The 13,710-nt window shown below is 40.5% G+C and overlaps 1 protein-coding gene across 1 annotated transcript in view; it reads right to left on the reverse strand.

Annotated features, from left to right (window-relative positions):
• The window catches only part of LOC110051585 (speract receptor-like), a 28,712-nt gene extending 17,104 nt beyond the window's left edge, over window positions 1-11,608 (reverse strand). The window contains exons 1-10 of the mRNA XM_089289380.1: window positions 11,558-11,608; window positions 10,171-10,575; window positions 8,369-8,678; window positions 7,054-7,367; window positions 6,473-6,608; window positions 5,878-5,973; window positions 5,151-5,321; window positions 3,802-3,901; window positions 2,828-2,942; window positions 212-262 (exon numbers count right to left, since the gene is read on the reverse strand). Of these exons, the coding sequence (XP_089145506.1) occupies window positions 212-262; window positions 2,828-2,942; window positions 3,802-3,901; window positions 5,151-5,321; window positions 5,878-5,973; window positions 6,473-6,608; window positions 7,054-7,367; window positions 8,369-8,678; window positions 10,171-10,575; window positions 11,558-11,608 (1,749 nt within the window). The remainder of the gene's footprint in view (window positions 1-211; window positions 263-2,827; window positions 2,943-3,801; window positions 3,902-5,150; window positions 5,322-5,877; window positions 5,974-6,472; window positions 6,609-7,053; window positions 7,368-8,368; window positions 8,679-10,170; window positions 10,576-11,557) is intronic.
• Between the last annotated feature and the right edge of the window lie 2,102 nt (window positions 11,609-13,710).

Raw genomic sequence — 13,710 nt, forward strand, 5'->3', positions numbered from 1 at the left:
CCTTAACGAAACTAATACTAAAACAACAACGCAACAACAAAAACAAACGGACAAAATCGTATGGCTATCGATCTCTTTTGCTCATTTTTACGCTTGTATCGCTCTGTGGATGTATCCTCACGGTATCACAATTAAGGACGCCTGCGCCTGTCAGAAACCTTCTACCTCATTGCCGAAATAATCTGTGATATAAAACACCCAGCTTGCACACCTTAAAGGTTCCCACAGTAATGCCGGAATGTCTTCTGTTTGAGCCAGATATCTAAAATCATGGAAACATGACACTGGTTATGTTTAGTTGTAGAAACATTCTGTGATTCGTGGTCAACATGGGCGTGTATATATGAAGGCCAAAAATTTAAAGCTTCTTATTTACTAAATTTGCTTTATAAATGTCTAAAATAAGTTTTCTTAGATTCTTTTAAATTGTTTAAGAGCAATCATGCTGATTATAATCAGCATAAGAGAGAGGAGAAGAGAAGAAAACGCGAAGGGAAGACAGAGGGAAAAAAAACAAAGGCGGAAGAGAAGAGATTAAGAAGAGAAGAGAAGAGAAAAGAACAGATTAGAAGAGAAGAGAAGGGGAGAGAGACGAAGCTAACAGAAGTTAAGAGATTGTAAAGAGAAGCGAAGGGAGGAGAATATAAACTTCATGTTAATGCTGTTAAAGAAATACATACCTCGCTTATGCAGTAAATGGTTTGAACCCAGGAGTATCAGTAGTTCGTATAGTGTGATCGTCCGGGTGAGTGTAGTTCTGAAAAGAACTGTTGTTGGTGACTGACGTTTCGACAACCTGAGCGGAAGTCATCTTCAGAGTCAAGTGAATAGTGTTTGTCAGTCGATGATGTTATAAGTCTGGTCCGTTGAACGTGATTGGTCAGTATAGCCATGATGGTATTGGCTGAAAGACTCGTGTAAAGTTTGTCATCAGTCATTGGTGGGTTTCGCACTTGTTAACGACTTGTTAACGACAAACAAACTTACGAAGAACTTAAACGGGACCCGACGCCAGCACTTCAACGTAAACTTAACAGCAATATACTTAAAAAGACTGACGCTATTGACACTCAACGCTACTATCGACTGAGGTGCTCAGTACCTCAACCACCGAAACTTTACGGACTACCGAAACTGCACAAACCTGGTATACCGATGCGACCTATAGTGTCATTCTGTGGGTCCCCTACGTATCAACTATCTAAGTACTTGACGACCATACTGCAACCCCTTACTGACAAATCAAGACGCAAACTACAATCTACGGAGAACTTTATTGACGCTATTAAGACAGTTCAGATACCTGACGACTACAAACTTGTGTCTTTTGATGTGAAATCACTGTTCACCAGTATTCCACTTCAATTGGCATTACAGTGTACCGAGACCGCTATACAACAATCTACTGTTAAACTACCGTTCCCTACAGAAGACATCATGGACTTACTGAACCTTTGCCTTACATCGACTTACTTTCAGTACAACGGTAAACACTACAAACAGTTGCATGGAACAGCAATGGGGTCGCCTGTTTCTGTTGTTGTCGCAGAAATTGTGATGCAACACGTGGAGGAACGCGCCCTTGCAACTTGCCGACAAACGATACCGCTTTGGTTACGCTACGTTGACGACACCTTTACCGCCGTTCACAAAGACGAAATTGACGATTTTCACGACCACCTAAACGAACAGAACGCCGACATCCAGTTTACTAAAGAGATCGAAGAAAATGGAAAACTTCCTTTTCTAGACTGTTTGGTAAGCCGCGACAACAACGAACTACGAACGACAGTGTACAGAAAACCGACGCATACCGACAGATTACTTGACGAATCATCCTACAACCCGACTTCTCACAAAGCCACGGCTATAAAGACTTTGACGAGACGAGCGCAACTAGTTTGTGACACACCGGACAGCTTACGTGACGAAAACAGATACCTTGAACGTGTTTTTCACAAAAACAACTACAACGCTGACTTTATTAGACGAAACATTTACCGACCTACTGAAGCTGACGCTACGAACAGGAACCCTACACCTGTTACTACAGTGACTATACCTTACATTAAGGGCACTTCTGAGACCATCTCACGGATCCTACAGCCCTACAACATTCGTGTAGCCCACAAACCTACAACTACGTTACGACACTTACTGACCAACGTGAAAGACAGAGACGAACCTAACGACAGACAGGGAGCAGTTTACAAGATCAAATGCTCCGACTGCCAGGCTTCCTACATTGGTGAGACTGGCAGAAACCTTAACACGAGACTGACTGAACACAAACGAGCCACGAGAAATGGTGATGCCAACAATCACATTGCTGTACATCATCAACTGACAAACCACACCATTGACTGGGACTCTACTCAGTGCTTAACCTACAGTACAAACTATTTTCAACGACTGACTCTGGACAGCTGGTACCCTAACCTAGAACAAACGCCTCTTAACAGATGTCAACAACTACCGGCGCCTTACAAACGACTTATTCACGACAGAAACGAAGCCGACAAACGGACTTCTAACAGACCGACTTAACAATAGACGGACCAAAAACCGACCTACTTGACTAACAATAGACGGATCGAAACCCACCAATGACTGATGACAAACTTTACACGAGTCTTTCAGCCAATACCATCATGGCTATACTGACCAATCACGTTCAACGGACCAGACTTATAACATCATCGACTGACAAACACTATTCACTTGACTCTGAAGATGACTTCCGCTCAGGTTGTCGAAACGTCAGTCACCAACAACAGTTCTTTTCAGAACTACACTCACCCGGACGATCACACTATACGAACTATACCTCGCTTATGGTTGACAGCCTGGACATGCCGATACCCATTGGGGGACGAATTACAATATCTCTGTAGTTTACCTTCCATATCTGACTCGCAAGTTCTTTCTCAAACGTGTGCTTTCTGAGAGGGTAAACGTATTATAAGCTCACGATAAATAGAACGTACAATGGTACAATAAAGGAGTCGGTCCAAGAGTAGGTAAAATTAATGGTCACTTGCGCCGTGAAAAATATCCTCTACATTCCCCTGTTACAACCCAGTGTTGTAAATTATGCATTTCTCAATATATTCGTTATTACAATCGTTCCCTTCCGTTTAAGATGAAAGTCCTAGGTCTACTTTAGAGAAGTGTGTCTAGTCTTGAGAAGGAGTATGCCTTGGAGAAGGTTCTGGGCTCGTGTCCGTTTTAGAAACACCTGTTTGTCAGCAAGCGTCTTGCTCGTAAAAAAAGAGAAGAAGAAATTTTAGTTATAAACAACGAGTCTCCTTTCCCTAAGTTAGTTCAAATTCGTCGACCAAGAAGTTAATGAAACAAAGCAAGGAGAAACATGATAGTTTTCAGTTTTCGTCAAATTATTTCGAATCTTGCTTTTTTTCGTTTCTTGGCCATGTAAGTGAGTAAGTAAGTAAGTAAAGACTTTATTTAAAGAGGGTAGCACTAAAATAGTATGAAAATACTAACAAACCAGTGGCCCTCTAAAAATTATGTACAATACGGATGTTAAAACTATGGCATAACTATGAGATAATATAACGAATAAAAATACAAGAGATAAGAGATAAAATCAATTAAAAGTACAAAAAGTATAACTAAATCACAGAATAAAATGATTTAAAAGCTGCTGTTCTTCAAAAATTTTTTTCCAAGGAGAGTTCCTAAAAGAATTAAGCGACGCTACTTTCCGCATTGATAGCGGTAAGCTATCATGGTCAACGAACTAAGGACAAAGATGGAGTGCTAATATTTTACTAATCTTACCTGTAGTAAAAGATTACCAAAAATGCGCAAACAACAACAAGCAACGAAATTACGACAGAAGCTGAGATGTTTGCTATGGAGTTCCTTTGATGCGTAGGACCTTAGAGTAAAACAGGTCAAATAAGTATTACTCTTGATTAATTATTATTTTCTCATATCACAATTTATCTTGCTTATCTTGTTTTTCCAACCCCATCGTGAATATTTTTACGATAGTCCTACACCTCTGATATACATGTTGGACATCTCATTATTTCATTGAGCTTCACATTTACCATCATGAATGTCTTCTTTATCAGTACTGGAACGAGTACAGTGGAACCTCGATTTAACGAACCTCTATTTAACGAAGTCCTCGATATAACGAACGATATTCTATGTCCCGGCCAAAGTTACAGTAAAATGTATGGAATAGAACCTCGATATAACGACCCTCGATATAACGAATTCTTCGATATAACGAACATAATCCGGAAGCCCAAACGCAAAATCTACCTCGATATTACAATGTCAACACGCGACAGAAGATAAACGCTGAACAGATCAACAGTCAACAAATCCGTGTAATCCTTATGGTAAAGAGACAGCAATCTTTCAGTCAACGGCTTATTATATGTCATAGACATTGGCACTATAGTATTTCGACATCAATTAACTTCTGCTCTATCTTGTTTGAAATCCGGAAATGTTGGGTAGTGCAACCTAACAACACTAAAGCCCGTTTCCTTGTTTACATAGACAATTTTCTGTATAACCTCTATGTTGCAAGATTTTTAAATCGCTACTCTGAAAGTGTCGTTTTTTTGTAAACAAAAGCTGCGCGTCTGCTCAAAAGTGAAAATAATTGATACTGAAAGCCACCATGCTTAATGAATTGCATCTCAAAACGCGGCACTTCTGGATGACGAAAATTCCTTTGGATTGCGTGACAGAACTCACCTGTGTTACAAATCAATCATTAACTATGACCTCGATATAACGAACATTTTGATCGTTTCCCCTCAAATTCGTTATATCGAGGTTTTTGATATAACGAACCCTCGATTTAACGACCAAATTTGGCCGGTCCCCAGCGACTTCGTTAAATCGAGGTTCCACTGTACTTCTAAGTGCTAGTGTAGTAGATAAGTTAGTTGTAATCTTAGAACAATTTAATTTGTAAGTTAAAGTAACTTTTTTTGAAGTCGCGATTCTGGCATTTTACCCTCGTGCATCTTAGTTGATAAAGCCTATTTACGTTTGTCCTTGCATTTAACACTTTCACTAATCAACTCTTCTTTTTGCTATCATGTTTACTTCTGTAGAAAAAACAAGGCTTTGATACCACCATGTTTTCAGTTACCACTTACTCGGTGAAGGTGTGGGACAAAGCTCGCCCATGAAGCCACACACAGGTCTGTCTGCTGGAGGAGATGTCCGTCGACCATCCTCAGACCAAGTGATATTAATCCCAGGGATAAGTTCAAGGATTTGGTTTGCATCTGTTTTATTTCGTTTAAATTCACCCACAGTCTTCATTTCTATGGTTAACGAGAAAAAAATACTGTTGTACTGCTTAAACGGCAATTATCGGATAAAATTGAGCAGCGCATCGAGAGTTGACAGTTAGTTCTGTCATTGTTTAGCAAAGATAGGAATACATTAACAACACTCGTTAATATTCAGGTAGTAAAACGTGTACCGTATGTGTGGCGATGTATCGAACTACAATACAAGAAAAAAGATGCAACAAAAATTTTCAAAAAAACAAGTGGTGGAAGGAATCAGCTTTGTTTCATAGAGATAACTGAAAAAGGATAGAGCATGAAAAGGATTTATACCGTGCTAGAGAATAACAGAGTAATGTATTGTCTTTTTGAGTATAACCAGAGCAGATTAGTCTGGTACACTCGTTCTATTTGTAATTTCCACGGTTTTTTACCAAGTCATGGTACCTTTCAGGTTGCTGCTTTCGTAGAGTCACCGGCTGCTTTTGCGATTGTGAAACAACCGTGAGATTTTATTGCCACGTAGACTTTGGAAAGATAGCTACTTTCCAGAGGAAGGTACTTTCGGAATGTTACTGTTGGAACTTACCACGCTCACCACTCTCGTTGTTAACAAACTCAAGAAGTGTCATGTTGAATTCCACGTCTCCATTGTCATCCACACGTACGTCAAATCCAGCCATACCTGGCAAAACAACGAAATGTGAAGTATAAGTTCCTGTCTGTACCAAATTTCAACTGACGTTTTTGCAGTTAACACTTTGCTTGCTATGTCAGCGAACTTATGAGACGGTGACAACAGTCGGTCCTCGGACACGTTAATTGCTGTGAGACGTCTAAAATTTTGAGAATTTGAAACGCAACAATCACCGGTCATTTTGGATTTGTGTTTGGGAAAACCCGGACAGGGAAATCACATTGTTGAGATGTCATCGATTTCGAAAAGCTCCAGTTTCAAAATATTTTGCGCTCACTCTAAAACTCAAAGCCAGCGTTTTCGAAAAGCTCCGTTTTCGTGTGGACGGTGGGCCTTAACGTAAAAATAGAGCTGCGTTATAAAGACAATTTACGATACTGTACTGTACCACCTTTCCACTACTGAAAACTTCTCGCTCTATCTTGGAAGGGTATAGCTATATTCTATAAACAGGACTGTTGCTAAATCCTCCAAAGAATTGACTTACTTTCAAATTCTGTTCTTTTCATATTATTAAACACGGCGGTTCCATTTCTCGGGTCTTGTTGATTTGCAAATGTCTTGTTCAGTGCCAAAGCGTACAAATGAACCGCATCATACAGATAGACAGCATAACGAAGTACCTTTAGAGCAAGGTAAAGCATGCATGCAATAAATACAGTGAGAAAAGCCTGAAGAAAGGAGAAAAGATTGGTAAAAAGAAAGAAAGAAAAACGTACGTGCTTTTAAAATAAAAGTTTTGCGTTTCTCTTTTACGTCGTTAGGGTTTATTGTTTCACTGCGTTTGAGGAATACTCCAACTTTTAGACATTGCAATTTTATGCGACCGCGACCCTCGTTGTGTGCATTGCGTAGTTTTACAGCAGTGTACATTTACCTATCCTACTCTGTCTGTGAGATAATTTTGTTATTTAGACCGCCTGGAGCCCACCTTCTTCTCATCCGAAATATCTCATTCCCAAGCACGTTGAGGTAAAGTTACCGCCGCAGTAGAACACGCCCAAGCCTACTGCAAAGTCGATAGAAGTAGCCTCGGTCCTAGATAAAATCACCTCTGTTCATACTTACTTTGTTCTGGGTCTCGTCGGGTCGTTTCCAAGGGAAGACCTTTGATTTCTCGATTACGCGCTCCTGGAACCTTTCGTACTTGGTGTAATTGTAAGGCCTGGGAACTAGGGTAAGTACCGAGTGCCAGGCTTTCTCAGCCTCGGTTTTGTCGACTTTACCACTGATCCCATACCACCAGTAGTCTAGACCCTGATCCTGGTGTATGTCAGAAATCGTACTTACAATGTACACGTGGTCACCATTTGTCATGCCTTGCCTTTTGGCAGCCACCATAAACGCAGGGGCATATTCTGGGTATGTGGCAAGTATTACAACTGAAAAAAATTAAAGCATTGGCTTATTAAATATACCCTTCAATAAAGTTCCTTCCTTCTTCATTCATTGAGGGAAAGTCGTTCCTACGTGCTGCAACAGTCTAGGACAAAAACCCAACCATGTCTAAGTGAAAATCAGCTTAACATCTTGGGGAAATTGAAAATTCTGTCTTTGTCGCCACAGACGGCATTCAACGAATGGAATGAATAAAAAAATTAACTGTCAACTGTCAAAAAGGGTAATGTTCTCCCGGTAACTAGTTTTGGCTTAGTCGAACTTGTAGTCCGTTTTCACGTTTATAAATGCATCGAAACCCCGTTAATCCGGTCACCAACGGGCCACACAAATCTGGCCATTTTAACAGCGTGGCTATATTGAAGGGTTCTTTAGTAAGAAAATGGCTGACTGAACGTTTCCTCGGGTCAGAATAAAGTGGCCGCAATAACGAGATGGCCTTATTAACAGGGTGACTGTACCACAGTAAGGGGGTTCCACTGTAGGTAACAGTTGTCCTTTTTTAGTTTTTAGTACATCTAGGTATTTCAATGTCACCAATTAGTTTTTACAAAAGTGAATACTTGAACACTTACAGTAAGTTTTTCATTAATTCACCTCGCTTCTATCTCTTCATTATTTATACCGTTGCGAACCAGACGGGCGACGATTTTCAAGATTAAGTGGGATCGGGACAACCACGAGCATCACTTATCATGAGTTATGCTTGCACGAAGTTGTGTCGTTGTCCATGGGAAAAATTGTCAATCAATTGCGAATTGCACTCTGAAATCCTCACCAAAGGAGACTAGAATTATCTGTCCATCTTGGTGTGTGTTCTAGAAGAATTTTGGTGTGTTAGAAGGTGCTAAGTCAATTTTAGCGCCGTTTTGACCGAAACAGGGTAGACGCCCCATGATTGTACGGCAATAAGTGACTTAATTTTTGTTGACATAACTTCCTTTCAGAGCGTTACTCAACTTAAAACTGATCCTACTGTACTTACTGCGAGCCTTTGTCTTTATTTCATCCAAGACTTGATTAAACTTGCTTTCCTCATGTTCCATCGGCATCCTGGCCTCGTAGGAAACTTCAATCCCATTATCTTGAAAGAATGTCCTCATGTCCTCTTTCGTATTCTCCCATGGTTGTTGACCGAAACAGTTATCGCTATGGCAATAGACTATGGCTACTATTTTCCAAGAAAATTTCTTCAGCACTGCCAGGATGCTCTTGCTCAACTGAGAATTGGGTGGCCTGGTGCGTGCGAAGGTTGGATACAGCAGTTTGTTCGTGACGACGTCTTCGTCGCAAAACTAAAACAGACGACAGAATGTCAACGAAAGAGTTATTTATCTACGCATACAACAACTGGACGCATTCGATATAGTCTTCAATTGCACAGGCTGATAAGATGACTGCAATGTGTTTTGCAATTTCTTTTCGATACGATTAGAGGCGAAAAGAATGCGAAGGCCTTCAAAGCAAAGCGACTTCAACCACTGAGTCCGAACTTGAGGTTTCTTTGGTTTCGATGTTGTCCTACATCATATCAAATTGATTGAGTGGAGCTGAACTGTATTTTACAATGTCAAATGAAAATAATAAAATACTCACTTGCGAGAGAAAAATAGCATAGATTGTTGAAGTCTTGGCAGCCTACAGTCGTCAGTTTCTTTGAATATTAAAATAGACTGTCAAAGCAGGTATTTTCGGACGTGTATTAAAAGCTATTAATCTTTGCGAGACGTGCTTGATGAGATTCGAAAATTTTGTTTTTGATTTATTTAGACAAAAAATAGACAAGAAGACTGAAATCCTACGATGTGATATCTAGCTCAGGAACTCTTGTTTTCATGTGGCCACAAGTTAATAAAATGAAAGCAAAAAGAAAGCTTCACCATTTAGAATCGATATTGTTTTTATATACAACTCGAATTTCTGATCAGGTTTCATATTGGATACTAAAGCTGAGAAGTAGTCTTGGATGTCGATATTTTCGAGTCATCACCATTTCACAGTCCTGGACCAGAATTACAATTAAAGCAGTTGGAGTATTTTAGAATCCGTCTTGCAAACTTTGCGATGGGTCGAACGGATAATCCTCAGTGATTATATGGGATTCCAAACTGTTTTCCTTGTAGGCATGCCAGTTCGCTGTCATAATACACTTGTCACACAGTTACTTCGATGCAGGTGGTCCTAGTGATAAGCGACTCTGAAGGTTTTCTGTCTTCTTGACTTCAGTAAATAGTGAAACACCGACACTGAAGGAAGTGACACTGGAGATACTAATGATCTTGGAGGGAAAATGTTTTGCCTTGAAGTGGAATTTTACAAAAACTAGGTCGAAAGTTCTCAATCTGAGGTATACATACCATGGTCACGGCTAAACTAGGCTTGTTGCTTTTTACTCGTTGTTTGACTGTGCATCGACCCTGAGATTGTCGGCTGAACAAACTTCCGCGTTTCGAGGATATTCGACGTGCTGTTTGAATTTTTGTCAATGAATCTCGCATGTTTAGGTTGACACGAATTTACCGTGCGATTCCTCGGTAAAAGAATTAAATCACACTAAAGATAAAAGGTTGCTATACTGAGAAAATGGCTTGCATTAACGACCTCCGCCCTCCAAATGTCACTGTAGTTTTCTTTTGTTAAATACCCCCAAGGAAGACCCCAAAGTTAACCGGTTGATCAATAGCCATAAAGAAGATTCAGTTTAGGACAAGAAGATATCCCAATCTCCCCTTCCATAAAAACTATCCGACCTTCGAGACCTTGAGATATTAAAGCAATTTAACTCACGTAAGAGATCATCGGCACATTCCATGCAGCGACCACTCGAGCTGCTGTCGCACAATAACTTTGATTTCCTGGTCCGATGAAAGCGTGGACTCCGCGAGCCTGCTGCTCGGTCATGGCGGAGATTCCCACCAGCTCGCTGCATCGCGTATCATTCCAGTCGACCGACAGAGTGAATTCCAGCGAAGTGCTGTTGTTTACTGTCTCTGCAGCCACAAGAAAAGCTGCTGCGAACGGGAGGTCAACCGTAATTAAATGCTCGCAGGACGTGAAAGGGTAAAGCAGCACCACAAGCACCTCTCTCTTGTTCCTGTTTGGTTCGCTATTTGTCTGGATTGAAGTCAAGTGGAAAAGAAACAAGGCGTACAGGATGGTTCTAAACAGCCATGTTGCCTTGTTTGTAAATTTCTTTCATTTACCGACGCTCAACAAATATTTTCTAGCTGCTTTGTGCCCGCGTAGAAAATCCAACTGCGGACAAATCTTGTCATCCTACTGACAAGTTAACTTATGTATAGAAAGAAATCTATTCGAGCACTCGTCTAGCGTGATGTTTGCCATTGAGAACAGGTTATTTGAACGTGTAAATCTATTAGACATCTTAATTGAAATGAAGCTGGTTAATTTATAGTTACAAACAAGGACATTGTGAACCGTCGAACTTGAGCGAAATCCATTGGTCAAGAGGGTGCTCTGTCGACAGCCTGACAAGGGTTAATGCGTGACTATTTATTTACGGCTATATGTCAAGACATATTTACCTTTAATTTTCTAATGCACTTTCAGCTGGAGACAAAATACCATTTAGCGAAAACTGACGCTAGAGACAAAATGCCATCAAGGGAAATTTTTATCGCAATACTCCGGCATAATAGCTGTGTGACATCGAACGTCCGGCTTGGTTCGAAAAGTCTACTTCAAGCAGACCAGTTCATTTCCAATCTCTAATCTCGCTCACTCGCTCGCCGTCTGGCAGCGGTTTTATGTTGCGGATCGCGAATAGATGGAAATGTCAAGGAGTGTATTTTGGTGAGCCTTTTTCTTTCATCAGTATGTAATACATTTAACTTGCTTTTTGTCAACCACTTGATTCAGAATGGTTATAAATAGCAGTTGGGTTGAGTGCGAATTAGGGTTCAACTTCCTGAGTTTGTATTCTAAGTATTGTTGAAATAATATTAAAACGAAATATGAATAAAACACAAAGAGCTGACATAATGGTAGTCTTGATAGCGCTTTCAACTTTATTTAAACGAGCAATCCTGATAATCCAGTTTATTAGAAGCCTCAGTTACATCGAAAGCTCTTCAGTCGACTGCTGCGGTCACGAGGACCGCGAGTAAATGCAAATGTCGCCAAGTTTGCTTTACTGTCACTTCCTTCTAGTCACCCAACCAATGAGAGTTCTTTGAACGAAGTTCTGAGTGATGAGTGTAACCATAGTTCGGTTCTTTAGCATAAAGCTGCCTTCACACTTACTTATTTTTCGCGCGTCGTAATTAATGACCTCTGACTGGTTCGCGGCAGTTAACACTGAAGGATATTGCCAAAGCATGCGAGAAAGCTGGTGTAGCCGATCTTGGCATGGAAAAATGAAACCTCTCGCAGAAGATCCCTTTAGGATCGCGATGATACTAAAATCCACTGGCAAAAATTAATGTCGCACAAGCGAATGACTAATTGAATGTGTACCTTAGTTTAAAGTTGCTGTTACAAGTAGAAAAACCTTAGCTTATTACGGATGCTGATTCATTACCTCTGTAAAATTTCGCGAAATTCAATGCCCTTCTTCATTTTGGCCGATATCGAGAAATTATAAAGTTTGCGCGAAGAGAGAAAGTGGAGCAAAAACTGAAAATCCGACTCTAGTCTGTCTCTGAGAGTTGATGATACAGTATAATATCCGAGTGGGATATGGCTTGTTAATTAACCCGTTGATTCCATTGCTTGGCTGTACTGCTGTGACTCACATTCAGTTTGATCGGATGTCAATTTTGTACAGCGTATGTTGCGGTTAAAGCTTTAGAAGTCCTGGAAGTCTGCCGCTTGGTTTTTTTCTTCGGTGATTTTGCCAAATGCTTCTTTCTTTCATATGTAATTTCTTTATGACTCATCCCCACAATTTTCATTTTGTTTGACAGCCATTCTTTGTCAAGGCACTCGAGCTATAGTGGTGGAGTGCCTCCTTAACGCGTATGAGCCATTTCGTAAAGTCGTTCGTTTTATTATTACGTCTTCTGGCTTCTCAGTCTTGTCCCTCAGAGCACTGGTAAAAGGTTCTATTGTGTTTGGAGTAGTACATTATTGGAGAGAATATACAGAGCTGGAAAACTAATTGCACGACTGGAACTAACTCAAGGACTGTTTCTGATGATGTTTGACGTTAAAAGCCAACTGCTCACAGTCTGTGGTTCCCTTGGCACTATTGGTCAATCCATGCAAATAAAGATTCTTCACAAAGTAAAAAAGCTTTTAACCATCAGCACTTTTTCTAAACTGTCAAATTATAACTGACAGCAAGATGAATAATGCACGCAGGCCTTTTGCAAACGTATGTCTGACCGAATCGGACACTGTGCCACCCTTCTTATCAGCGTTTCTCACTGAGACTAAAGGTAAGATAAAATTTTCTTTGTTTATCTTGCAATTTTTGATTGCCTCTCCGTATAACGCCAACTACTAGATAACTATAGCTAATTAACAGTCCTTTTTTGCATCGCGATTTCCTCCATCGATTTTTGTTTCCGCTTCAGTTTTCGCTCGGCAAATCAAGAGAAAACTAGGACAGCTGACAGCTCGCCGCAGTCTAACTATATATTATCGTTTGTTTACCATGTCTAATTTTGAGCTTAGTACAGTATAGTACAGTAGGTAGCGACTGACAGGAATAACACAATTGCTTCATTTATTTACATCACGCATACTCACGCCATAAATGATTCAACAGCTGAAAACCAAGCAAATTATTTACTCTCAGCAATAATATAAATCGTGGCGCGCATCATGCGACATGTCTTGCATTGCAAACTGAAAAATGGCAACAGTTGCTGCCGGTTTCTTGCTTTTGGTCATACCTCGTGACTTTTTCCCGAACTTCAAATGTGAATTGTCCTCACCAATTGCCATCAGTATTTAGACCTCTTTGCCCCTCGTGAGGCATAGGGCTTCCACCATAGCTCATCACCGAAGCCTGTTCTTTGCGATCTTCTCAGCCTCACCCCATGTCTTCCCAGTGTTATCCAGCTCCTTTGTCACCGTGCGTTCCCACGATTGTTTTGGTCTTCTCTGCTCCCTTTTACCTTGAGGGTTCTATGTCACGGCCATTCTAGTGGGGTTTGCTCTCTCCTTCCCCAAGATATGGCCAGTCTATTTCCATTTCCTTCGCATTATTGTGATTGCCACTTCTTCTTGTCCAGTCCTTGTCCAAAGTACTGATTGCCATACATTTCCTCAATTTTCAATTCTGAAAATTTGGAATGCATCCCGACAATATCCCCAAGTTGATTATCGTCAAAATTCTCGTCACCTCAGGTGACGTCTGCT

This window comes from Orbicella faveolata, unplaced genomic scaffold (assembly GCF_042242905.1).
Source record: "Orbicella faveolata isolate gen_17 unplaced genomic scaffold, um_ofav_v1 contig_2, whole genome shotgun sequence".
Taxonomy (NCBI): domain Eukaryota; kingdom Metazoa; phylum Cnidaria; class Anthozoa; order Scleractinia; family Merulinidae; genus Orbicella; species Orbicella faveolata.